Here is a 27,066-nt window from a genome sequence, read left to right on the forward strand (position 1 = left end):
GCAGTCACCTTCGGATTTGCCCCATTATAACTGCTGACACTAGTATTCATCCCTGGCGGGCAGCAGATTCCTCTTCCTTTCAGACAGCAGTTACAGAGACACACACCTACACAAGCATGAAAGGAGGGAAGTTCCCTGCTTCTGTGAACAGAAACCAGGTGAATTGTTAGAACTTTGGCTGGTTTGCTTGGGTGAGGAGGGATGGCAGCGGTTAGATTGTCTGGCAGCCAGCCCCCTCCTGCAGTTTATCGTGCCAACCTTAGATCCATTCAGAGACAACAGTAAAGGTCTCAAAATGTTTTGCAGTAGGTCTTGGCTGCTGTAAGGGAGCTTTGGCTCTTTGGGGGAGATTTCCCTGTGACTGACAAACTCCTCTGGGAAACTGCTGATTAGTATTGAATAGTATTCAGTATCAGTATTCAGGCTCTTAGTGCCCTGGATTTGGTTTATAATGCTGTCAAAGGTGACCCACTGGAGAATGAGAAAGTGTTGGGAGAGGCAATCTGCCATGAGCCCTGAGCATCCCTGCACGTTCTTGCTTCGTATGAATGCAAGACCCTGACCACTGTTTTCCTGGGCTGTATCTCAGTGTTCTGTTGATAGTGAGCCATCTTGAGAGAGGAGGTAGTGTCTCTTCCCTGGGAGCAAGTTTGCCCACTGTTCACTATAAGTGTTGACTCCCCCAAGCTCAGGGTTCTTTTCCCAATGTACAACCCACTGCACGTGTAGGCATCCATCAAGGCCTATCTGCGTCACTTTCGTTGGGGGAGGGGGGAGGGGGAACTGGCATTGCTGCTTGCTGCACTATAAGTAATAAAGTTCTTTGATCCAGGAGTCTCATGTCATCTGCCAGTATCCATGAAAAAATAATAGGTTAACTTGTTAGTTTGCAAATAGGATAAGATTTGAGACCCTTCATAGGCTACTCTTGACAGTTTGGTAACAAGGATGGGATCCTGACAGACAAGGCTTTCCAGAAGAGAAAGGTCTTGGGCCAGGTGAGGATATGAGAAGATAACCTGGGGTCTGGTAGCACATGTTGCTGAGCGAGGAGAGGAATAAGGGTCCCTAGTTGTCCTATGTGTTAATGAATGTTTTGAGGCTGAGCAGTGAGAGGTAGGATTGAAACACATTGTCCACCTGGTACTTAGGTTGTTGCTCATTCTCTCTGGGGCAGGAGGAGGAAAGGATGTTTCGACAGTGAGGCAGCAAGCCTGTGGCCCCAGCTGAAGGCAGTATGGCTGGCTGATGAGTAAAAGCTTCTCCAAAGGTGAAATAAGTGGTGTCAGCAATAAGGATGTAGAGCTTTGAGTGGACCCAAAATATTAGGAGTCCAAGCAGGTAACCACTTGAAGCAAACGTAGTACATGACCTGATCCCTCTTGCTCCCTCTCCTACTTTAAGGAAAGAAGCTGTGTATGCTGGGGGATCTTTGAGGAGGGGAGGGATTCCTCTTTTCTAGTTCTGTTGAATATAAGTATCTAAGTCACCATCCTACTTCGCCCCATGGGGACAGGGAGCCCTGGGCACAGGAATGGTCAAAAGTGCCAAGGACTGTGAGGCAGATGCACAGTGGTGTGCAGGGGGGCAAAAAACCCCAAAATAACAGTCCCTGAGCTGCAGGTGCTTATCGGAGCCAAGAGGTACACAAGGGAAGAGGCAGCACTGACCCTGGAGGAGGAGTCAGGAGCAAAGTTCTCCCGGACCCAGCCTTCCCCCTGTAGGTTAGCCTCTCCCACTCCTGTGATGTCCCCACACTCTTGGCTGGGAGAGAGCAGAGTCTCTTGGTGGCTGTGGCTGTGACCTGCAACATACCTATTTTAAACTACTTGGTTTGGGTTCCCGTGATCGGGGGAAAGTACCTGAATTCAACTGGTGAGGTTTGGACGCAGTTTGCAATGGGAAAGGAAAAATCAAAACGACCCGTAGAGGGAGCCTCTAAACGGATTCAATGTACTAATGTTTTATGGATTTCACATCAATGTGTTATTGAGAGCAATTGGATATTTGATTAAACTGTGAATGCTCTTAAGTCTCCCATTCTGGGGCTACTACTGCATAGAGAGAAGGGACCCCTGTCTCCTCTTGGGTAGTCTAACAAAAATAATATAGAATTCTAAGAGGAAAGATGAAAGCCACAGATTTAGTTGAAAACCTGGTGACTGCTGGAGTACTCAGGCCATTTCCCAGTACAGCAGTGTACTTTGCAGGCACCAAGTACCTCCTTTTAAAAAGGTGGACAGCTGTTAGGCTACTACAGAGCTACTGCTGAAACTAAACACCTGACCCATAGAAGCCTCATAACTCTGGCCTAACATCCCCATTTTGGGCCATATTAACTCAGAGTTGACAACTAACAAAAAGGAGCCCAGGGGCTTCCCGGGTGGCGCAGTGGTTGAGAATCCGCCTGCCAGTGCAGGGAACACGTGATCGAGCCCTGGTCTGGGAAGATCCCACATGCCGCGGAGCAACTAAGCCCGTGCGCTGCAACTGCTGAGCCTGTGCCCTAGAGCCCACGAGCCACAACTACTGAGCTGCATGCCACAACTACTGAAGCCCACACGCCTAGAGCCTGTGCTCTGCAACAGAGAAGCCACCGCAGTGAGAAGCCCATGCACAGCAACGAAGACCCAACACACACACACAAAAAAGGAGCCCAGCAGTCCCCTAGTCAAGAGGAAATGGCATGTTCTGGGATGCAGCCAGCCTCACCGTCTTAGTTTTACATGAAAAAGTGACAGCTACTCCCTCGGAGAAGTGTAGTCCCCACCTGGCTACCTGAAGTAAAGCTACTGACTCACTGGGGTCTTTGATCCAAAGGGATTTCTCCAATCAAATTCCTGGGCCTGATTTCACTGATGGTCCAGTTAAGTTGAAAGCTGTTGGTGTCCAGTGACAATTCTGGAAGACTGACTACAGTAAGGGCTTGATCAGCACAAAGGGCTGAATTGAAAACTGTCACTCTTAACCCTAAACAATATTACTGGGGACCAGACAGGTTATATTTTCACTGACTCTTGGCTATTGCCAAAGGCCTGGTCTTCTGGTGTGTCGCTTGGAAGATTACAGACTGTCAAAGATACTCTTCTTTGGGGCCCCAAAATAGAAATGAATTACAGCTATTAATTGAACTGTCTGGGTCATTTATGTGGGGACCTATTCTGTGAGGGCCAACTACAATCAAGCTGCCAATGGATCCATCATCACACCAAACATGGCATTAAATGTACCATCACAGCCTTGGCACAAAGTTAAATGGCTTATGCTTCTGAGGCAGAGGCTACCACTGCATACCACACTTGTGACTCCTGTTTGTCTAGCCATGAGTGAGGCTACCTAGCACAGGGCATGGCCTCCACCCACTCCTGGCTGATTACCAGTAGTGCCTCACCACTCTTGACACTTTTTCAGGTTATGGTGTTGTTCTAGTCCAATCCACCAACTCCAACCACACTATTTTTGGTCTTGAAACCAAACTGCCTTATGTTTTTCTTGTCTATATGCAGTCTGACAATGGTACAACTTTTATTGCAAAAGTCACCCAATAGTGGGCTAATAGTCAAGGTATTTGATGGACCTTCCACTCTTTCATCCACAAGCATATAGTGTTGTTGAGTGTTGGACCAGCCTACTCAAAAAATGTACTCAAAACATTTCCGATTCTACCTCTCATCTCATTCTAGTCAATACATCTTGGTAAGGCAGTGTGGTCCCTGAATGTGGCTGTCCCTAGATCAATTGCTTCCTCTTTACTGCTGTATTAGGGTTCTCCAGAGAAACAGAACTAATAGGATATGTTTGTGTATATATAAAGAGATGTATTATAAGGAATTGGCTCACATGATTATGGAGGCTGAGAAGTCCCATGATCTTCTGTCTGTAAGCTGGAGACCCAGGAGAGCTGCTGGTGTAGTTCCAGTATGAATTCAAAGGCCTGAGAACCAGGAGAACCAATGGTGTAAGCTCCATTCCAGAAGCAGAAGACTGATGTCCTAGCTTGAAAGCAATCAGGCAGAGATAGTAAATTCTCCCTTACCCCGACTTTTGTTCTATTCAGGCCTCCAACAGATTGGATAAGGCCCACCTACATCGGGGAGGGCAGTCTGCTTTACTGAGTCTACTGATTCAAATAGGAATCTCTTCCAGAAATACCCTCAGACATACCTAGAATAACGCCTAACCAAATATCTGGGGACTATCCCAGTTAAGTTGACACAAAATATCTGTCCCAGGCAAGCTGACACATACAATTAACTATCACAGCTGTTTACTGAGTAATGATCAGAATGAGAAGGGTTGGGGATTGTTGTACAGGTTTATTTTGAAAATTTAGTATATGCCCTGACCATTGTTGGGCATGATGTTTCTTTGCCCTAATAGCATTTGCAGGCCAGCCTAGTTGCTACATCCCCCGGGTGACAGCTAAGCCAGAAGGAGGCCTAGAGTCTTCACATTTAATTCTGGTTCAGCCACCTGGATTCTCTTGTTGCTTTGACATAGTCCTAGATCATAACATTTGGAAAAAGAGTCAACCCTGGAGCCTTCCCCTCAAAGGAAAATGGCCTAGTACAACTATCTCAAACTACTGCAAGCTCCTTAAAACTCAACTAACTGCTAGGTTTGCTATCCCCCACAAGATGGCTCTCACCACGGTTTGATTCCTTTTAACCATTCCTTTTAACCTACTGAGAAGTCTTATCAGAAACATCAGGTGTACTTTCAGCTCCTATAGTCTCGTGAAAAACACATGTCACAGGCTCTAGACATGTGTCCCTCATCGTCATTCTTGTAGCTATTGCTCAGTCATCCTGTGGAATGGACAGATGCTACCTGACTTGTGGCGTGGATGCATGGGATAGGTTGGACTAACTTGTCAGGCAGTCTTTCCAAAAATAAGGACTGGTTTCAATGATTCTAAATGAACTGGGAGGGACTTCCCTGGTGGTTAAGAATCTGCCTGCCAGTGCAGGGGACACAGGTTCAATCCCTGGTCTGGGAAGATCCCACATGCCATGGAGCAACTAAGCCCGTGTGCCACAACTACTGAACCTGCGCTCTAGAGCCCGCAAGCTGTGACTACTGAGCCCGTGCGCCACAACTGCTGAAGCCCACGTGCTCTAGGGCCCGCGAGCCACAACTACTGAAGCCTGCGTGCCTAGAGCCCGTGCTCCGCAACGAAGAGTAGCCCCTGCTCGCCACAACTAGAGAAAGCCCTCATGCAGCAATGAAGACCCAATGCAGCCAAAAATAAATAAAATTAAATAAATAAATAAATAAATGAACTGGGAACTCTGAGGCCTACCAGGTGGGCAGGAGGTTACATTAGGGACATTGTCAATCTGTGTCCCCTGAGTGATGTAGATCCCACTTGGGAGGCCCCAGCAATTGTAAACAGGGACATCATATATGTCCCCAGGACTATACTTCCTTTGTGGAAGCCAGCCATTAACTTGCCTTCCTCCCTGAAAACATGGTATCTTGCACCATAGGGAGGGTCATGATCAACCTTCAAGCGTTTAAGGAAGCACCACCAGCAGATCATGTAGCCTTCAGATGACTGTGGAGATGGCTCCAATGTGAGGCTACCCTTGGTTACACAGGGGAGCTTCCTGGAGGGGTGACCTACTCATTTATGCACTTCTGCAGGAGGTTATCCCTATCTTGAGAGTCATCCTATTAGAAATGTTGATATGAAATTCATTCCCGACTTTAGCTGAAGCCATCAATAATATACCTCAGCCCTGGAAGGCATTCAGGTGAACTTCAACTCACTGGCCACTGTGGTTATGAATGATAGAATTGTTCTTGACTTCCTTGTGGGCCAAGGTAAAGTCTGCAATGGCTAATATAACCTGCTGTACTTGGATTAATGCCTCAGGCAGGGTACTAAGGTCAATGCATAAACTAGAGAATACCACCTGGCTTTCCAAGATAGATCTTAATGGCTTATGGTTGGTTTTTCGGTTGTTGTTTTTCCAGCTGGTTGGGTCCAGGCCCTTGGTTGTGGTTGAGGTCAATCTGCAGATTGGTCTCATCCTGTTGCTTGGATGTATACTTGGATAGTATCCTTAATTAAATGCTGTATGAGACCATTAGAATAGATTTGGTTCCATCTCCATCAGATTAATCAGAGTGGCCGATGAAGTGGCAAACTCAGAAAAGTCATCAGAAGCCATCTGTACAAAGTGCTGTGGAGGCCAGAAGAGGAATAACTGTTTAGCATGGAGGCCTGGAAGGTCCTTATACAGGAAATGAAATGTATTTGATCTGAGCCATGGATGAGGAGTGGGGCCAAGGGTGCCCTCTTTACAGATGAGGAACCTGAGGCACAGAAGTTAAACAACTTGCCAAGCTTACTCAGCTAGGAAGTGGGAAGTGAGGATTGGAGTCAAGATCGCTTCACCTCCAAATATAGAGATTGCTACTAAACTTCACTGCCTCAGGCATTAGACTGAGACCAGCAAAGAAGAACTGAGAGAGACTTGGCATTAGCTTTAGATATTTTTCTAAAATTGACTTGGTGATCCAAGTTGGTGATTGTGTGCTTGGAGAGGTCTGGTGAAAAACCCTAGGATTTTGTATGAAGCAATCTTTAAAAATGAAATATTTTAGACAAATAATAAGGTTTAAAGAATAATAAAGTGAACACCCATGAACCCACTGCCACCTTTAAAAAATATATGTTACCAATACAATTGAAGTCCGTTGGGTTTTCTTAATCACACCCTACTTCCTGCACTCCCAGAAGTGACTATGATCCTGAATTTGCTGTTTCTTATTCCTTTGCATTTTCTTCACACATGTGTCCACTAACAATACATAGTATTATTATTTTACATGTTTTAAAACTTTATATATTGTATTTGGTTGAGCGTTCCCAAGATTCAGATTCAGCCCTAGATTCAGAGATTTGCTAGAAGTACTCACAGGACTGAAACAGGAGGGAAGGGGGCAGGGCACAACCTTTGAAAGAATGACATAACCCGAGGACACAACATAAACTGATTAGAACCAAATAGGTCCAAGGTGGCAGACGAGTCAACTTCCACTAGACCTTGAGCCTCAGTATATGCTCATTGTAACACATCAGCAAGCTAAATGACACACCTACAGGCGCCATGATAGTTCCAAGGCTGACCATAAAGGTAAAAAATTAGGCAGTGGCCTGGTTCCTAGAAATCCCCACCCCTTCTCCCAAATAGCTGGAATACTCCTCCCACTCATTAGCCTATGCAATTACCCACCTCTATAAAAACTGACAACCCCATACCCTGGTGCCTTTCTCACCTTCTGAGATGGCCCACACTGTCTGTGCAGTGTGTTTCTCTCTAAATAAATTCACTTCTTACCTCTGACTTTGTCTCTCACTGAATTCTTTCTGTGATGAGACATCAAGAACCTGAGCTTCATTAAGTCCTGAGACCAGGTGTGTGATCTCAGTTAAAAGACCGTGGGTTCAAGTCCCAATCTGGATTTTGGCTGGGTTCGAGTCCCGGCCGGTGTGTTCAAGTCCCATTTGGAGTTACACGGTTTCAGCACTAGGTTATAGCTGTACTCACGGCTAAGATTGATTACAGCAATGTATTTAGTATGGACACACACTGGATCATAAGAGAAAAGGACTGCAGGCTGAGTCTGAAAGAATCCATGTATAGGCTTTCTTATGCTCTCTCCCTCTCATGAGAGATCACACTAAGCACACACTTTCCCCCAGCACAAATGCAGCATGTGTGCCATGTTTCTGTCTAGAGAACCCATTAGAGACTCAGCACCCACAGTTTTTATTGGCCACGTGGGCACTCTCTTCCCAACATGTTTCAAAATTCCAGACTCTCAGAAGGAAAGCAGGTGTTTAACATAAACCGTAATGTGTTCGAATAGCCTGTGCACGGACTACTTTCATAAATTGTAATTCTACTATAGGAAGAGCTTTCCTTTCTCCCCTGTTTATAATATTTATTCAATTGTGCATATCAATGTGGACTTGTGGGTTTTTATCTTATTCAGAGGGTCGTAATCTAATACTATTATTTTCTCAAAAAATATATACACATGCACACACATACATATATAAAATAACACATAAATATAATTTTTATTTTCTTAAGGGTGGGTTGCCCAATGCTCTGGATCTCTGGACCTTTTAGTTGAGTCCCCTCTGAGGCCCGGAACCTTCGCTCCACTCTCAAGCTGTCCAGGGAAGTTTTAAGCGTGATACCCATCAACAGACCGGCAACCAATAGGTGGGAGCGTGGGAAAAGGGAACTAAAGCCAGAGAGGAGCGGAATGGAGGGGTGAGGGGCGGAGCCAGGGAGCTGCGCAGCCGTTGGAGGGGGTGGTGGTCGGGTGGTGGGAAGGAAGGGGCAAATCCTAAGCCACGGCTGGGTCAGGAGTGGGGGCCGGAGAGAGGAGGGATATCCCAGCCTGGGCCGCGAAGGCACCGGGCGGCGGAAGGAGAGGGGTGGGGCTTTGGCTGCAACGGCCCGAGGGGGCGGGGCCGACTCCCCGCCGCAGCCAATGGCCTGTCCCAACCGCCGGCGAGCTGCGGCCTCCGCGCGTCCGGGACCGGCTTTCCTACCTGCTGTTCTCGGTGTTTTGGGTCTGTCAGCCCCGCTGCCGGCCTCTCGAGGTCTCTGTCGGCCTGCTTCTTTACTTTTCGTGGTTTGTGTCCGCGTCCGCAGTCCCTCTCCTGTCTCCCCAGCGTTGGTCATTCTCCCGGGCTTCAGTGTCCGAGACGTGAGGGCTTGACCCCGCGCCCAGACCTACCAAGAGACATGGAGGAGCCGGGGTCCCGCGCAGGTGAGTGGGGCTGGGAGACTGGAGAGCCCCCCAGAACGTGGGGCGCTGTGACTCTGGGGACAGGTTTGGCAGCACTATCTGGGCTTAGGGAATCCAGGCTGCGGGGAATATTGGGTCAGACACACCCCAGTTGGCTAGGGTCTCAGACAGAGCCAGAAAGTATTCTTGGCTAGGTCTGTTTTTGTTTTCCTTCGATAGAAACCAAACTTATTTAGAGATGAAAGGGATCTGAGACTGGGAAAACCCTTCTTACTAAAGAGGGTCTGTGGGCAGCAGAGAGCCCTGAGCTGAAACTTAGGAGACCTGGGCCTTGGTCCGGGTTTTGTTACTGACTCATTGAGTGGCCTTAGAGGAGTTTATTCCCCCCTGTGGGCCTGAGTTTTCCCATGTGTACCGTGAGAAGGGTTTGGACCACAGGATCTTCAAAGGCCTGACGTGTGACGGGTGCTCCTTAAGTATTAGTAATTAGCAGTGAATAAAGAAAGGAGGCCTCCTTCCAGGGTTCACTGGAGGCTGCTTGCTGCTCTGGATTAATTGGAGTCTGTGGAATTACACTGTTCTTCAAGCTTGAGAAATAGGTGGTATTATCTCCATTACAAGTGAGGAAACTGAGGCTCAGAGGTAAATTTAACTTGCTAGTGTCAAAGCCAAGTCAGTCTTCAAAGTCCATGCTACACTATACTTTCTTCCAGTGAGAGAGCAAGGAGGGCTTGATTGAAAGGTGATTATATAAAGCAGCAATTAATCACGTTGAGTTCTCTGCTAAAATGAACAACTCCAGAGCAGAACTATATCTGATTCTTCTCTATCCCTAGCTCCCGGCTTACGGTTTGTGCAAAGCAGTTTGGGTATCAATGCCAGAGTCACCACCTGTGTTACCGTTGTCATCAACATGATCAGCATAATTAATAAAAAGTAATGATAGGGACTCTAATTGTTATAGTGATAGCAAAGCCATAAGTGAAATTGTGAAGACATCTGAATTTATAATACTTTTACTTACATAGTGCTTTAAAGTTTATAAAACATTTTTGAGTGGTTCTTCATTCAGTCATCTTAGGTAGGTATTATTGTCATCCACATTTTATAAGCAAGGAATCCAAGACCTAGAGCGATTAACTGACCAGCACAAGGTCATGCAGTAAGAACTTGTGCTTCTCCTTACGTGCTCTCTTCCCTTCCTCTCCTTTTCTTTTTTCCTAGTCCTCTCTGCCCATTCCCATGCTTATTCTGTGCTTCATTCTTCTTACCACCCAGAGACATCCTGTTTTGGTGTTAACCAATAATCATGTGTTGGCTGATGATTAATAGTATTGATATTAACTTACATATCTTATAAGAGTTTAAAATGTGACCTCTCCCAGAGGTGCCGAGGGATTTAAATACTTTTAAGAAGGGGAGTTGTAATTGTGGTTGTCGTTATCATCATCATCATCCACAGGTTTCAAGGAGTAAAACTAGAATATGTAGTGATTGACAGTCTAAAAATAGTAACTGTCCTATATTGAGCTCATACTGTGTCATGGGCCCTGTAACAGACACTTAAACTTTTTAACTTAATTCTTTTACCCATTCTACTGAATCTTATAAATGAGGATCCAGAAGCATAGAGAAGTTAAATAACATGCCCAAGTTCATGCAGTCCTGGCCTGGTCCAGACCTTATGTTCTAAACCATTACACCAGCTTGGCCCAGGGACAGATCTTTACTTAGAAGAAAACCTGACCCTCTGGCAGGAGAGCCTGAACTGGGGAGAGAGAGGTGTGCTCAAGTATGGTGTGAGGAATGGTGTGAGGAAGACAACTGAGAGCCCAGAATTGGAATGAGGGGAGGCTTTTCTTCCGGACTCAGGAGGCCACCTCCCCACCCCCTCAGATAGTGAGCTGTGATTCTTCTCGCTTTAGGTTAGAAACAAGTGAAATGAATTATTCCTATGCTAAATGAATTCATATGCTAAATAAATCATTCATATACTGTCAATGACATAGCTTGTCTTGATTGACACTATGAGGCTGTAGCCCAAAGCAGTGCAACTTTCCCCTTCAGTTCATTGCCCAGAAGGCTACCTGAGAGAGAAGTCTTAAGTGCATACTTGATCTTGGCATTCCTCTGCCAAAAACTGTTGAGTGGCTCCCTACCTGTGGGAATAAACACTTTAATAAGGTATCAAAGCCTCCCAGGATTTGCACTCACCTGACCCCTTCAGTCCCACCTTTGCTCACAGCTTTTGCACTCCACTGTAGTCATACTGGATTACCGCGAGTCCCCACAGCTCACTGTGTTTTCTGTGACCTTTAGGCTTTTCACATCCACTCCCTCTGCCCTTCTTTTCACCCTTCATTTGGCTAACCCACTATTCATCCTTTAAGATCCAGCTCACCCATTCATTCAATCATTCAATGAATATTTGTCAAGTGCCTATGAATTACCAGGCAAGGTTCTAGGTGTAGAGGCATATCAGGGAATAAAACAGACATATCCCTGCCCTTCATGGAACTTCTATTCTGTGGGGTATATTAAATAAGTATAATATACAGGTGATGGTAAGTGGCATGGAGAATAGAGCAGGAAAAGAGGATAGAGAGGGGCAAGGGAGTTGTCAGGGAAGGCCTCACTGATTGGATGATGTTTGAATAGAGCTGAAGGAGGTGAGTGAGTGAGGTCTGTGCCTATCTGAATGTTCCAGGCCCAGAGTATAAGGATATGAGAGAGGAGATCCCGTGGCTTATTACCCCTCCAAAACTCCACCACTGCTGCCTTCATCTGGACAGTTGCCCTTTTCTGTTTTCCTGCATGCTCTCATGTTGACCTCTAAAGTAGCACTTACTACATGATATTGTAATTGTCTATGTATATGTCTGTTTCGCTCACCTGGATGTGGGTTTCTTGAGGGCAGGGACCTCTGATTCCTTTCTGTCTCCTCAGCACCTACCTTATGGCCTAACTTTCTGAGTGGGCACTCAGAAATATTTATTAAATAAATGAGTAAGGCCTTATGGGCCTCATTCTTACAGCCTGACTATTTTTACAAATGACTTGGAAGACAGAGCTTGGATGACAGGTGGTGAGAGAAAATATAATAATTCTAAGCTTGGTTCTGTCTGTCTGACTGGATTCCCTTTTTGGGCCTCTGAGAAGTTGAACACCTGGTTTTCTGTGAGAAATGTACCTAGAGATTTCCATTTTCAGCATTATGGCAGGCTAGCTAACCTGTAAAATGGTGGATACCTGTAAAATGGTGGATAAATATAACAAAGTCTTTTATAGCTGAATTTGCAAGAAAGTAAGAGAAATCCCCAGGCCTAAAAACCAAGAGTAAACTGAAAACTGGAGAAGTTAGCCCCTTTACCTGACCTCAGCTGCCCTAGATGTTTGCATGTCCCACTTACCTAGAAGCTTGGGCTTTAATATACCTGCTGTTACAGTGAATGAAACTGTGGGCCCACCTGGGTTTGACTCTGGTTGGAAGTGAGATCCCCGCATGAAGCTAGATGCCTTGAAAATCTGTATCCTCTGATCAAGTGGAGTAGGAAAAAGAAATCTTACTACTGACAGAGATGACAAAGAAGATTGCCTCTTCTAGGCTCCAATAGAAGGGAAAAGTTTGCCTGGAGAATTCTTTTTTTTTTTTTTTTTTTAATAAATAAATAAATTTATTAAAAAAAAAAACAGGACAAAGATTCCCATATAACTTTCATACCGACTTACCAATTTTTAACATTTTACCCCGTTTGCTATATCATTTCCTCTCTGTCTCTGTCTCTATCTCTGTCCTTGTCTCTTCATGTATACATACATACATACATACATACACACATAAATGTGTGTGTCTAATATTTCTTCAGAATCACTTGAGACCAATTTGCACACATCATCCCCATCTACCTGCCTGGAGAATTCTTAACCACAGGCATTCCCTCATACGGATTTGGGTTTATGTTTATATTACCTGAATGGCCTAAAAACTCCACGCCAAGAAATTGACATTAGAAACCATCTGGGCTGGTAATACCTCTGAATGCTCGGCAGAAGCACATACAGAATCTCTCTGGAGAGACACTTGACACAGGCTGCATAGGAGCCTCCCACAGAGTCTGGAGGATAGACTTCTTGTTAGATGAGAATGCCTATTGCATGCTTCGTACTGTTGAGATCATGATGTTACTTTTGTATAAAAAAATAAACATTTGAGTACATCTTTGCCTCCCAGTGATCTCCAGAAATGGAATGATAGAGCAGAACTTGTATACAAGCCAGCATTTGAATGTGGACACACGTTTATCTGCCTCCTATCCTTGCAGAGGTCATGGAAGAAATGACATCGTGCTCCTTCAACAGCCCTCTGTTCCAGCAGGAGGACAAGAGAGGGATCACCTACCGGATCCCAGCCTTGCTCTATGTGCCCCCTACCCACACCTTCCTGGCCTTTGCAGAGAAGCGCTCCTCGAGCAGGGATGAGGATGCTCTCCACCTGGTGCTGAGGCGAGGGTTGAGGACTGGGCACTCAGTACAGGTGACTGCTTATCCCAGATCTGAGCCTGGGCCTCAGTTTCTACACTGCTCTGAGTATGTCAGAGTCTGTGTCTTTTCCCATCAGTGCAAGAAAAGCCTTGTGTCAGAGCTGAGGAGGAAAAAAAGCAGTAACAGCAATGCTGTCAGTTACTGAGTACTTAACTGTGTGCCAGGGGCACACTGAATCTCACAGCCATTCTGTGACGTAGGAACTATTGTCAGTCACATTTTACAGATGAGGAAACTGAGGCTCAGAGAGGTTGCTATTTGCTCAAGGTCACACAGCTATAATAAAGCAGTAAAAGCAGGCTTCAAACTCAGTCTCTGACTAGAGGCCTCCATGGTTTGTTCAGTTTGGCCAACATGTGGTGTGCTTTTCTTTTTCATTCACATTCTCTTTTATCCTCATAAGTCATCAAAAGAAGTAAGCATTGTTAATCCAGTTTTGCTGATGAGGGATCCTGGTGCTCCAACAGGTAGGTAGCTTGTTCAAGACCACAACTACCGGAAGATGCGGGGGAGGATGACAGCACCCATACTCCCGCTCCTCTTCCCATTCCTGCTCTTCCTCTCCCCTATGCTTTATGTGAGGTAAATATTATGATGCCCGTTTTACAACAGCAAGCTGGAGCTCGGAAGTAAAGTGACTTGCCTTAGGCACACACCTAATAAGAGGCAGAAATGGGTTTGGTGCCCTTGTCCCTAAGTAGCACATGTTTACTGTGTTTTTATGGGGGAGAGAATGGTTGCTGCCCTTGGGCCTATGAACTACAGGGTTACTTCAGATCCCACTTTTCTCATTGTTGCCTTTTATCTCTCAGAGATTGCTGAAGTGAGGATCAGGTGAGACAATGGATTTGAGAGTTACACACATACATATATTTTTTATAAGAGGTACTTTAATCCCTCTAACCTGCTCTGCTTTTCTACTCACAGAAACCTCACCACTAAAACTTCATGTCCATAGGGATGCCTTGTTTTGCTGTTACAGTGCAAATGCTATTCTGCTGAGGGTGGCCCTTGCCAGCAACTCCTGTCTTTGCTTTTGATGACTTACTCACATTTCCCTGTAGGGAAGTTTTTTACTTCAGGGAATTTCCATTCCCTGCTCTTACACCTTGTCACAAGTCTTTCTTGTGGCTTCCCAGGGTCAAACCTCTGCTTATATCCCGGGTGTCCTGTAGCCCTACTTGGAGTTCTAGCTCTTTTGTTTCCTCCAGGACAGGCAATGCCTGTGGTTATGTTGCCCTGCTTTCTGTCACAGACAGTTGGGCAGTTAAGCGTTTTTTATCAGACCATACCTGTTACATAACCTCACTGCCCAGTAGTCACACACATTCACAGATGTGTCCACTTTAACTCATTCTCTCTTCTCTTTATTTTATTCACATTAATTCTCTCATTTACTTAATTGTAGTATCTTAAAGTTAGAAGAATTATCAGCCCAACTTCTTTCCCAATATAGAAATCTTCTGTATTCCATTGGTAGCTACTAATAGCTTAGTGGTTAAGAGCCTGGCTTTGGAGTCAGGCAAGACCTATCATTTATTGGCTGTGAACTTGAATACCTGACTCTTCTCTGTTTCATTGTCTGCAAAATATAATTAATAATAGCAATTACATAGTAGGAACTCAACATTAGTCATCTTCTATTAAGGGTCTACTTACACAACTCCTCAAATGAGGAACTTAATCCTGTAGCAACTGTTAACTTTTTTTGAATGAGACGATCTGTACTTCTCTATAATTACCCATTGGTCTTGTTCTGCCTTCTGTACATTATATAGGTAAAGTCCCTTTTCTGGAGAACTGCTCTTTGATGTATCTGAAAACGGTATTCACACCCTCTGAGTCTTCTATTTTTTGGGTTCAACAGCTTCAGTTCTTTTAGCAGCTTCTTAGACCACAGTCTTGATTTGGTTTCTGGTCCCTTGAAAACTGTGATTACTGTCCTTGGGACCTGGTGTGGGATGTCAGTGTCTTTTTTCAAAGTATGGTACTCAGAATTGAACTTAAGACCCTAGGGATAGATTGACCAGTTCAGCAGTGAGGTGGCTATCCCATCTTGTATCCTTTTAATACAGCCTAAGGTAAAGTGACATTTACTTTTTTTTTTTTTAATAAATTTATTTATTTATTTATTTATTTATTTTTGGCTGTGTTGGGTCTTCGTTGCTGCGCGCCGGCTTTCTCTAGTTGTGGTGAGCGGGGGAGCTACTCTTCGTTGTGGTGCGTGGGCTTCTCATTGCGGTGGCTTCTCTTGTTGCGGAGCACAGGCTGTAGGCGCACAGGCTTCAGTAGTTGTGGCTCACGGGCTCTAGAGCGCAGGCTCAGTAGTTGTGGCGCACGGGCTTAGTTGCTCCACGGCATGTGGGATCTTCCTGGACCAGGGCTCAAACCCGTGTCCCCTGCATTGGCAGGCGGATTCTTAACCACTGCGCCACCAGGGAAGTCCGACATTTACTTTTTTGGTAGCTGCATAAACGTTAAGTAGATGGTCAACTAAAACCTCCAAGACTTTTCCACATTTTTTGTTCTTTTTAAAACAGTTTTAATTGTGGTAAAATACTCCTAATGTAAAACTTTCCATCTTAACCATTTTAAGTGTACATTGCAGTATTGTTAACTGTATTACATTGTTATGCAACAGGTCTCTAGAACTTATTCATCAGTGCATGACTGTAACTTTATACTCATTGAACAAATCATTTCCCCCTCTCCAAGCCCCTAGAAATTACTATTGTACTTTGTTTCTATGAATTTGATTACTTTAGATACTTCATGTAAGTGGAATCATGCAATATTTTGTCTTTTTGTGATTGGTTTATTTACTTAGTATAACATCCTCAAGGTTCATCCATGTCATAGCATTATGTCAGGATTTCCTTCTTATTGTATGTTAATCTATTATTTCATTTATCCCTTTCGTTTATCCATTCATTCCTTTATCCATTTTGTTTATCCATTCATCGGTTGATGGACACTTAAGTTGCTCCCACCTTTTGGCTATTGTGAACATGGGTGTGCAAATGTCTCTTCAAGATGGTTCTTTCAATTCTTTTGGATATAGACCTAGAAGGTGATCATGTGGTAATTCTATTGATATTTAAAATTTTTGAGGAACCTCCATACTGTTTTCCACAGTGACTGTACCATTTTGTATTTCTCCACATCCTCACCAACACTTACTTCGTTTTGTGGGGGGTTTTTGATAGTAGCCATCCTAATGGATATGAACTGATTTCATTATGATTTTGATTTGCATTCCTCTAATTATTAGCAGTGTTCAGTATCTTTTCATATGCTTGTTGGCCATTACATTTGTTGTTCTTTAATCACATTTCTCCATCTAAATTTTTAAGCCCAAGACTTGTTTTATCTCTGTCAAGCCTCAGCTTGTTTGTGTGCCATTGCTTCCACCTGGTTGAGATCATTTGGCTTCTAACGCTTTCATGTTTTGTTCACATTTTTTTCCAGCTTCATGTCAACTTTATATTAGACATATCTGGCCCATTTCATTTTCTCCTCTCAGCTAGTAAGGATGGCTGAGCTTCTGACTTCCCAATGACTAGACTGCCCAATAATTTTTTTTCTTCCTGTTCTTAAAGGGAGTATCTGTGTTAATGGATTTCTTATATCTTCCTGGATCCTGCTCAAGGTTGTTGATCTGAGCAATCTTAACCATCCAAATGAGTTTGCAGCTGTTACTTCTCATCAGATCACATATTCAGTGCTATCCCTGAAGTGTTGGTTTCCCACAGGGTGCTAAGGACACAGGGGTACTATCCCCAAGGTGACAATAGAAAATTAAATCTGCTCCCCAGACCCTCTTGTTGGCACTTGGAAGGGAGAGGAGACACTTACTGGAGGAACGTGGAGAAGAGCCTCCATACATTGTTTATAGATTATTGTTTCCATCTGAGAGCACTTCTGTGATCCTTCTTCCTTCCATCCCTTTTTCTTTCCTCCCACTTTCCTCCGTTCCTCTCTCCCTCTGTCATCTTTCTTCCTTTCTCTTTCCCTTCCTTTTTTCTTCCCTTCAACATTTATTGAGCACCTACCAAGTACCAGGCATTAAGTCAGGGGATGTTGTGAAGGGAGGGGGATGCAAAAATTGATAGACTCTGACCCCTCTTTGGGAAGAATTTGCACAACCAAATTATAGAGAGAAAACAAAGCTGTGCACAGATGTAACTGTCCAAAACTCCCAATCCACAAAGTGTCACAAGGCAGGTTTATGCAGAGTGAGGTGTTTCCTTAGGAGTTCAAATGCAGCTGGGATCAGAGAAGCTGTTGTGCAGGGCATGGCATCTAAGCTGATACTTGAAGTGGGTGTGTTAAAAATGAGCAGAATAGAAGGTGATTTCTCCCTGGATTTCCCATATCCAGACACGGTCTTTTCCTTCTCTGACATCCACAGTGCTTTCTTTATCTCCTCTCTCTGGTGGTGTCTTCAAGGCTCTGGAGTCAGCTCTGGGGGTGCCTGTTCTCTCCCTCTCGAGGCAGGCCTGGCTGCCCCTTCCTGCTGGTGGCCTTCTGAGTTTTGATTACCCAAGAGTCACAAGGAACTGAGGACCCTGCCTCCATTGGTTTAAAATGCAATCAGATCAGACAGCGATGTGGACTTCTCATGCACATAGTTTCCAGAGAGGAAGAAAACCATTTGAGAGGACTTAGGAAGCAATCCTTGATCGGTTAGCCAATCTGGGAGAGCTTCGTGGAGGAAGGTGGGCTTCTGCCCAATAATTAAGTTGACTTTGGCACATAATGTTTGAAGTGTTTACAATGTACAAGGCACTCTGGTATAGAATGGGCTGCCCCAGAGATAGTGAGTTCCCTGTCCCTAGACCAGTTCAAGGAGAGACTGAATGGCCTTTATCCACAAGACTTAGAGGAGAATCTTCTGTAGGATGTGAGTTAGCACAAGGTCCTTATAACTCAGATTCTGTGATCTGAGCTTTGCTTAATAATATGCTTTGCTCATTCATGCAGGAGTTAATTTTTTAAAATCTTATTTTTTGTTTAGGGTGGTTAATACTTTCATATTGCTGAAGAATAAAAACAGTGTAAAAAGGTATATACATCCGATTCCCAGTCCTCTGCCTCTCATAGGCAGTCACTATTGTTTCTTATGTATCCTTTTAGTGCTTCTTCATACAGAAACGAAGTACAAGTATATAGTCTTTTTTTTTTAATTTTTAAAAAAAATTTTAATTTATTTTTGGCTGCATTGGGTCTTTGTTGCTGCGTGCAGGCTTTCTCTAGTTGCAGCAAGCGGGGGCCACTCTTTGTTGCGGTGCGCAGGCTTCTCATTGCGGTGGCTTCTTGTTGTAGAGCACAGGCTTTAGGCGCGCGGGCTTCAGTAGTTGTGGCATGCAGGCTCAGTAGTTGTGGCACACGGGCTTAGTTGCTCCGTGACATGTGGTATCTTCCTGGCCCAGGGCTCAAACCCATGTCCCCTGTGTTGGCAGGCGGATTCTTTTTTTTTTTTTTTAACCCCTTTCCAGACAGCATATGAGGCAACTGATCATAACACTGTACTTCCTGTGTTAATTTATAACATTGAAACTAAAGATGGAGTAACTTTAATATATTCTAAATATTACATCTTGAGAAGCCTTCACAGTGCCTTTTATGTTAAAGGTGCACAATATATGTTTTTTATATAAATAAATGAGTGAAGTCAAACAACATGACCAATCTCAGTGAACTCTGTAACTCCACAGTTATGTAACTATTAGAGTTATTACATTGTGGTGGCAGGCGGATTCTTAACCATTGCGCCACCAGAGAAGTCCAAGTATATAGTCTTAATACTACCTTAAAAATGTTTTTCATGTAAAGTGATAACAGATACAGAAAACATAAAACAACATAATTGTCAAATGCACAAAACGTAAATGTCAGCTCTGTGAATTGACAAAGCCAACACTTGCGGACTCACACTCAGCTCAAGAAATAGAATATTGCCAGCACCTCAGAAGCTTCTCTTATGCCCCCTCTCTTCTTCCCCAAAGGTAATTACTAGCCTGATTTATAGCTCTAGAGTTTTGCTTGGTTTTAGTCTATGGATTCTTTATGTTTGGCTTCTTTTGTTCAGTATTCTTGAGGTTTATCCAGATTGTTGTATACAGCTTTATTTGTTCATTTTCATTGTTACATAATTTTCCATTGTATGACTATACACAATGAATTGATCCGTTCTACTGCTGTTGGCGATTCAGGTTAGTGATTATGTGTATAGACACTGCAGCTCTGAATATTCTGCACATGTTTTTCAGTACTATGTGCGTGCTTTTTGCTGGGTTGATATCTAGAAATGGCGTTACTGGATTATAGGGTATGTTTATATTCTACTTTTGTAGGTAATGCCAACCAGTTTTCTAGAGTGGTGGTTGTGAGGGCTGGTCTATCCAGTTTCATCTGCACTTCTGGGACTTAGCCCTTTAAGGTTCCAACTCAAAGCCTGGTGGGTTTACCAGGGCCTCTAATTTTTGTCCTACTAGCCCCATAGGGCTGTCAAATGAGTTGCTTGGTTTCTCAGCTTTTCAGTTACCTCTTTGAGAATTAGTAGAGATACCTGAGGGGAAAAGGTACTCAAAATACCAAGTCAGCTGCTCTGAATGAACTTTCAGTTCTTGGCCTATAATTCTTCATGGCCTTGTTTGCTCTCTGGTGCTTTCAAATGATTTTTTTGTCTTAATTTTTTTTTATCTATCCTAGTTCTCAGTAGAAAGTTTGGTTCAAATTACCTAGTTTGTTGTAATTGCAAGTCCTTTTCCTTTACATTTTCATTTTTTTTTCTCTTTCTGTTGGGTTGTCTGATCTTGCTCTTTGCCCAGTTCTGTTGGGGTTTTTGGAAATTTTCTTACCAATTTCTAATATTGTTTTAAAAATATATTAAGGAAATTAGGTCTTTGTGGTATGTCTGATTAGGCATTATTTCATTTTATCCTTACATCCCCTCTGTGAGCATGTTATTACATCCTCCATTTAATTGATGAGGAAATGGAGGTAAAGTGAGATTGAGTAACTTGCCCAAGATCACATGATGAGTGGTGAAGGCAGGGTTTGAACTAGGTGTCTCTGACTCCATGCTTGAGTTTTTAATGACGTCGTTATGAATTGCCTCCTGGGGTAGTAGAGGAAGGAAAAAAAAAATCTTTGTCTTAAATTTCCCTTTTTTTGCCTAAAACTTCCCTATGTGTTGGCCTTTCTTTTCTTCTTTTTTTGGGGGGGGGGAGGTGTCCTTTCTTTTTAAAAATATTTATTTTGCTCCTATCATGTGCTAGGCACTGGCAACACAAAATCAGAATAATTTGGTTTTTACCTTCAAAAGACTGATAATCTAGGAATGGAGCCAGTCACATAAAAAATTACAGACATACCTCATTTTATTGCACTTCGCTTTACTGTGCTTCACAGATAATGCGTTTTTCACAAATTGAAGGTTTGTGGCAACTTTGCATCAAGCAGGTCGGCACCATTTTTCCAACAGCGTTTGCTCACTTTGAGTCTCTGTGTCACATATTGGTAATTCTTGCGGTATTTCAAACCCTCCACCAGCAGAAAGATTGTAACTTGCTGAATGGCGGTTAGCATTTTTTTAGCAATAAAGTGTTTTTAAATTAAGGTATGTACATTGTTTATTTTTTTTGACATAATGCTATTGCACACTTAATAGACTACAGCCTAGTGTAAATATAAATTTACAAAAAAATCCGTGTGACTCACTTTATGGCGACATTGCGGTGATCTGGAACTGAGCCTCAAGTATCTCAAGTACCTCAGGTATCTCCGAGGTGTGCCTGCATGATATATAATATGTGCTATGACTCTTCTGTGTGTACAAAGAGGAATAGGGCTTCCCTGGTGGTGCAGTGGTTGAGAATCCACCTGCCAATACAGGGGACACGGGTTCGAGCCCTGGTCTGGGGAGATCCCACATGCCGCGGAGCAACTGGGCCCGTGAGCCATAACTACTGAGCCTGTGCGTCTGGAGCCTGTGCTCCGCAACAAGAGAGGCTGCGATAGTGAGAGGTCCACGCACCGCGATGAAGAGTGGCCCCCGCTCGCTGCAACTAGAGAAAGCCCTTGCACGAAACGAAGACCCAACACAGCCAAAAATAAATAAATAAATAAAAATAAAAAAGAGGAAGCCACCGATTGTCTTTGGTAATGGGGGGGGGGGAGGGAGACGGCTTCATAAAGGAGGTGACTTTGAGTTGAGTTTTGGACAATGAATTGGGCATGTACACAAAGTGCAGAAGAGTGTTCCAGCCAGAGGAGATAGCATGTACAATACCTAGCATTGCCTTTTTGCAGCTGATAAGTTAGCCTATAATATTTGAGAATTCAGTGAACACTTGGGCCTTCGTGATTTTATAGATTTCAGTACCATTTATGTCTTATCTCTGAGAAGTATTCATGCTTTTTAAAAAAATATTTATTTATTTATGGCTGCATCGGGTGTTAGTTGAGGCATGCAGGATCTTTTGTTGCGGGATCTTTCCATGCGGCATCTTTTGTTGTGGCGCAAGGGCTTAGTTGCCCCGCGGCATGTGGGATCTTAGTTCCCCGACCAGGGATTGAACCCGCGTCTCCTGCATTGGAAGGCGGATTCTCAACCACTGGACCATCAGAGAAGTCCCCAGTATTAATGCTTTTAATGAACCTCATGTCTTCCTATTAGTCTTTCATTCCTGCTCTTTCTTCCTTCCCCTTGTCTAGTGGGAACCCCTGAAGCCACTGATGGAAGCCACATTACCTGGGCATCGGACCATGAACCCCTGTCCTGTGTGGGAGCAGAAGAGTGGCCGTGTGTACCTATTCTTCATCTGTGTGCGGGGCCGTGTCACTGAGCGTCAACAGATTGTGTCAGGCAGGAATGCTACCCGCCTCTGCTTCATCTGCAGTCAGGATGCTGGCTATTCATGGAGCGAGGTGAGGGACCTGACCGAGGAGGTCATTGGCCCAGAGGTGGAGCATTGGGCCACGTTTGCTGTGGGCCCAGGTCATGGCATCCAGCTGCAGTCGGGGAGGCTGATCATCCCTGCATACGCCTACTACATCCCTTACCGGTTCTTTTGCTTTCGGCTACCATATAAAGCCAGGCCTCATTCCCTGATGATCTATAGTGATGACCTAGGAGCCACATGGCACCATGGCAGGCTCATTAAGCCCATGGTGACAGTGGAGTGCGAAGTGGCAGAGGTAACTGGGAAGGCTGGCCACGCTGTGCTGTATTGCAGTGCCCGGACACCAAACAGGTGCCGGGCAGAGGCTCTCAGCACCGACCATGGTGAATGCTTTCAGAAACCAGCTCTGAGCCAACAGCTCTGTGAGCCCCCTCGTGGCTGCCAAGGCAGTGTGGTGAGTTTCCGGTCCCTGGAGATCCCAGATGGGTGCCAGCACCCTGCTGGCAAAGATGCTCCTACCATTCAGCAGAGCCATCTGCTGGACGGCTCACTGAGGCTGGAGCCAGAAGCTGGAACCCTGTCAGAATCATGGCTCTTGTACTCACACCCAACCAGTAAGAAACGGAGGGCCGACCTAGGCATCTACCTCAACCAGAGCCCGTTGGAGGCTGCCTGCTGGTCCCGCCCCTGGATTTTGCACTGCGGGCCCTGTGGCTACTCTGATTTGGCTGTTCTGGAGAAGGAGGCCTTGTTTGGGTGTTTGTTTGAATGTGGGACCAAGCGGGAGTGCGAGCAGATTGCCTTCCGCCTGTTTACAGACCGAGAGATCCTGAGCCACGTGCAAGGGGACTGCACCAGCCCTGGTAGGAACTCTGAGCCAACTCAAAACTAATTGGCTTAGGACCCAACTTTCCATAGAAGGGCTACCATAGGAGGCAACCACAGCCAGGACAGTGGAGGCCAGGATAACAGAGGTTACTGAAGTCTGCAGAGAATCCAAAAATGTAATATTCTGTTCCCTACCTTTTTTCACTTCTCCAAAGAGCAAAATGAAAATTTTGCCATAGCTACTGCAGTCGAAAGGGCACTGAAATGTGAGTTGAGAGTAGTCCTGGCTTTTCCACTGGCTTGCTTTGGAACCTTGGGCATGTCACCTGTACTCTCTGGGCCTCAGGTCTCCATCTGTAAAGTGAGAGGATTGGGTCTGTGATTTCTCTTCTTCCCATCCCTAGGAAAGGCAGAGTGCCTGCATGCTCCCTGATCAGCAAGTCCTGGCTGCATATAGGACTCTTATCTCAAAATGGAAGTCAGAGGACTCAGCTTTTCAAATGACTCGCCACTCATCCAAGTATGAGGTTACAAGCAGGTGGCATGGCACAAAGGAAGATGTGGGTGGATTGTTTTGTTTTTAATAACAAAAACACACACATCCTTCTAATCATGCTCAGAGCTCTACAGGCTCACTGTTCGAGAGGAATTGGGCAAAATAGTAGAATCATAGAATCATGAGGTCACTTACCTTCTCCAGCTTTGCAGCTCTGCTCAACCTTCCCTTATCCAGAAAGCATTATCTCCTAGGGAGAAAATGAGAAGCTCAATGTCAGTGGTCCTTGATGATGGTACTTATTGTTTCTGATGGCATGACTCCTATGAAAGATCAACTTGAAGTTCATTTATTAGGATAGTTCTTAATGGGAAATGGACACGGGTTAGGACTTTAAAGCATTGGACAAAACTTCCCACAGTCTCTGCCCTCAAGGAGTTCACAGTTTATGGGGCTAGAAGAGGGAGAAAAGTCAAGAAAATAAATGCAGCTGGTAGGGTAGTTTGTAGATGTTGGGCTCTAACTTGGGGTGATGGTAGCTCCTGACGTCATTATCTCAGTTGTGTCTTCATTGTGCCTGGAGTCATCTGCCCCAGAGCTTGCCCAGGCTGCTGGGTTTCTCAGTTTGTTTTTCTCAGAATGTTGTCCTGGCCCAGCCACTCCTTTACCCATGGAGAAGGTCTTCACCATTAGGAAGGTCTCCCAAAGGTCTGAATCAGGCGTATTTGTTCAGACCTACTGAAATCACTGTTGGGGAAGTAGGGATGCCTCTTTGTCTAACAGATTAGGGGCTGCACTTTGCCAGTGCTGGTTCTCTCAGACGAAAGCAGATGGTCGCTCTTACTTTTGATTGTTTCTCCCATAAGCCTGTTACTGTGACAGATATTCTATCATGAGAGATATCTTTTTTGTCCCTATTTTGGGCGGATAATGCCTTAAACAGGCATCAGGTAAATATATTTCGTGCTGAGTAATGACCCTGGGGAGCAAGTCTTAGTCATGGAACACAGCCTAGGAGGCTGGGGGTTGCAGTCATACCAGTCAGATGGTAGAGAGTCCTACAGGATGAAAGTAGAGATTAACTTCACCTACTTTAGCGTATGGCTTAAGCCCAGGGCTTAGAGGGGCTTTTAAAAATCCCCTTAGCCTCATACATTTGCTAAAGTTATCTTCCCAATACACAGTTATGATCATTCATTCACTCATTTATACATTTATCTAAATATTTCTATAATTGAGTGTCTAGGCATAATGTGAGATACTTTCTATTGCCATTCCCTGGTTGAAAATCATTTGTGGCTCCTAATTGCCTACTAAAGGGTGTTTACATTTAGCCTGGCATGTAGGACCTTCAGTTGTTGGGCAAAATAATGAATACTCATCTCTATCTCTTTATATTGAAGCCACTCTCAGAGAAGGCCTCTGTTAAGTTGGTAAGTGGAGGGGATGGGGGTTTGGGAGTGGGCAGAGTCGGTGGTACAGGGAGGAACTGGGGAGGGGAGAGGACTGAAAGGCAGTCCCCTCCTGACTAGTAGAAACCTCGTTCAGCAAAGCTGTCATGGGCACCATACCCCAAATAGACAGGAATAGGGAAGGTGGCTAAGTTCTAAAACCAGAGTTAAAGGATGGAGAAAATAAGAATACGAAGACTTCTTTGGGGCCATCCAAGAAGGGAGTCAAAGAAGGGAGCTCAGTCACATGCCAGTGTGGACCACAGATGTCCAGATCTCATAAGAAGTCCATCCATCTCTAAATTGCCCTCCCCTTTCTCCTTCCCCTTTGCTTCATGTTTGCTTCTCCTTGGTGACTAGCAATGAAACTCTTAATAGGCGCAGGGGCTATGTGCATATTTCAGGAATAGCCAGAAAAGAGGATTGGGGACAGGGGTAATCCAGAATGAGGATTAGAGAGAGGAACAGAGGGGTGATGGCAGCTGTGGAGGAAAAGAACAATAGGTAGGAGTCCTGACACCTTTAGGCAGGGAGAGAAAGGGGTGCAGACATGAAGCCCAGGCTGGAGAGCTGGTGTAGGTGGTGGCCGCTGTGAAGAAGAAATGACAGTAGGCTGGAGCTCGTCCCCGAAATGTGTGGGAAGGGAAAGAGGCCCGCACAGGTTAGGCTGCAGACAAGTTCCGACCCAACCCTGTAATTTTAAGCTGTCTCTGTGCCAGGTGACCAACAGAAACAGCTGTAGGCACTCCAACTCTGTTAGTGTCAGTTACCCAAGGTCTTCAGGGCCCTGGGACCTATACCATGATACTGGTCCCCTAACTGAGCCCATTTCAGCCACTGTCAGGTTGGGAGAATGGAAAAGATAGGGCAGGTGATGGCAGCTGTGAAGAAAAGAGGAAAGCAGACTGGAGGTCGCTAATCTAGCGCATGAAGAGAGGACTGTGTAGGCTCTGGTCCTTTGACCCCAGAGGCCCTCCTGGTTCACTCACTCCTAGGCTCCTAACCTTTACCATGGGCCCTTGTTATTTGGACCTGTTCCTCCTGGTCACCAGTCTCCCCTCAGATATCCACAGGATATCATGCAGCTGCATCCATAGATAAGAGACCTTGCACCCTGCCCGTTGGGTAGCCCAGGGGACTCACAGAGGTCAGCCGGAGGCTGCACAATCCCCTCGCCGAGGCGGTAGGATTCATTACTTCCACTTTGGCCAGATTAGGCTGCTCAGTCTTCTCTGATAAGCTGTGAATTTTCCCCACTGCGTCATCCAGTGGCTGTTGTGTCATCCTTCCCTGTGCTGCCAGAGCACACGGCCTGAGCCTCTCTTTGGTCCTTATCACAGGCTGCCCCGTGTTATTGTCCGTGTTGCAACCTAGCCTAGGCCTCTGCTAGGCTGTGAACTCCTTAAGGGCCAAGTTTGTCTGACTCCTTTCTGCATCCTTTTTACCTTGAGTCACAATGACTTATTTATAAATATATGATTTTTCTTTCATATTCGGAATTCCCTGAAAGTAAGGACCGTGTCTGATTCCTCTCTTTGTTCTCTGCAGCCGGCACAGGGCCTGGCACAGAATAGACAGCAGTAAAGTTACGCTGAATGAACAAAGAAGTCAAAGGCCCTTGGCCTTCTGGAGCTAATTGAGAGGCCAGGGCAAGTTTCCCCATGGGAGAAGCATGTTGTGTCCCTCTGTGGCTTGCACTCTCAGCCTGCTGAACACTTGTCCTAAATGAGTCTTCTCTGTGGGGCCTGTATCCAGGCCAGTCACAGTACTTCCTGGGAATGAGCTGCTCTCTGGCTTGAGCTTGGTCCTGCCTGGATGTCCCAGGATCACAGCCCAAGTCTAAAGCCAAGCCTTGACCGGGGGTTCTCATTTCACTGGCATTTCCTCTCTGTCCCTGACTGGGTTTTCTGAAGCTGTCACTCCTCCAGGGAGATGCTGGGGCTCAGCGTGTTTGAGCGTGCCTTGGTTCTGTGCTACCACGTGCCAGAAATGCTCTCTCTACTGTAAGAACTACCATAACTCTTTGAAACAAGGAAGGTGAATAAAGAGCTTTATTCTGATG

The 27,066-nt window shown here is 45.0% G+C and overlaps 1 protein-coding gene across 1 annotated transcript; it reads left to right on the plus strand.

The window, feature by feature from the left end:
- Window positions 1–5,163: 5,163 nt before the first annotated feature.
- Window positions 5,164–27,066, plus strand: NEU3 (neuraminidase 3). The gene is given in 4 exon segments (XM_082343192.1): window positions 5,164–8,799; window positions 13,101–13,312; window positions 22,042–23,103; window positions 23,105–27,066. Coding segments are annotated over 4 exon segments (1,356 nt in total). The 5' UTR covers window positions 5,164–8,774; the 3' UTR covers window positions 23,162–27,066.

This window comes from Balaenoptera borealis (genome assembly GCF_965194805.1).
Source record: "Balaenoptera borealis genome assembly, chromosome: 11".
NCBI classification, from domain to species: domain Eukaryota; kingdom Metazoa; phylum Chordata; class Mammalia; order Artiodactyla; family Balaenopteridae; genus Balaenoptera; species Balaenoptera borealis.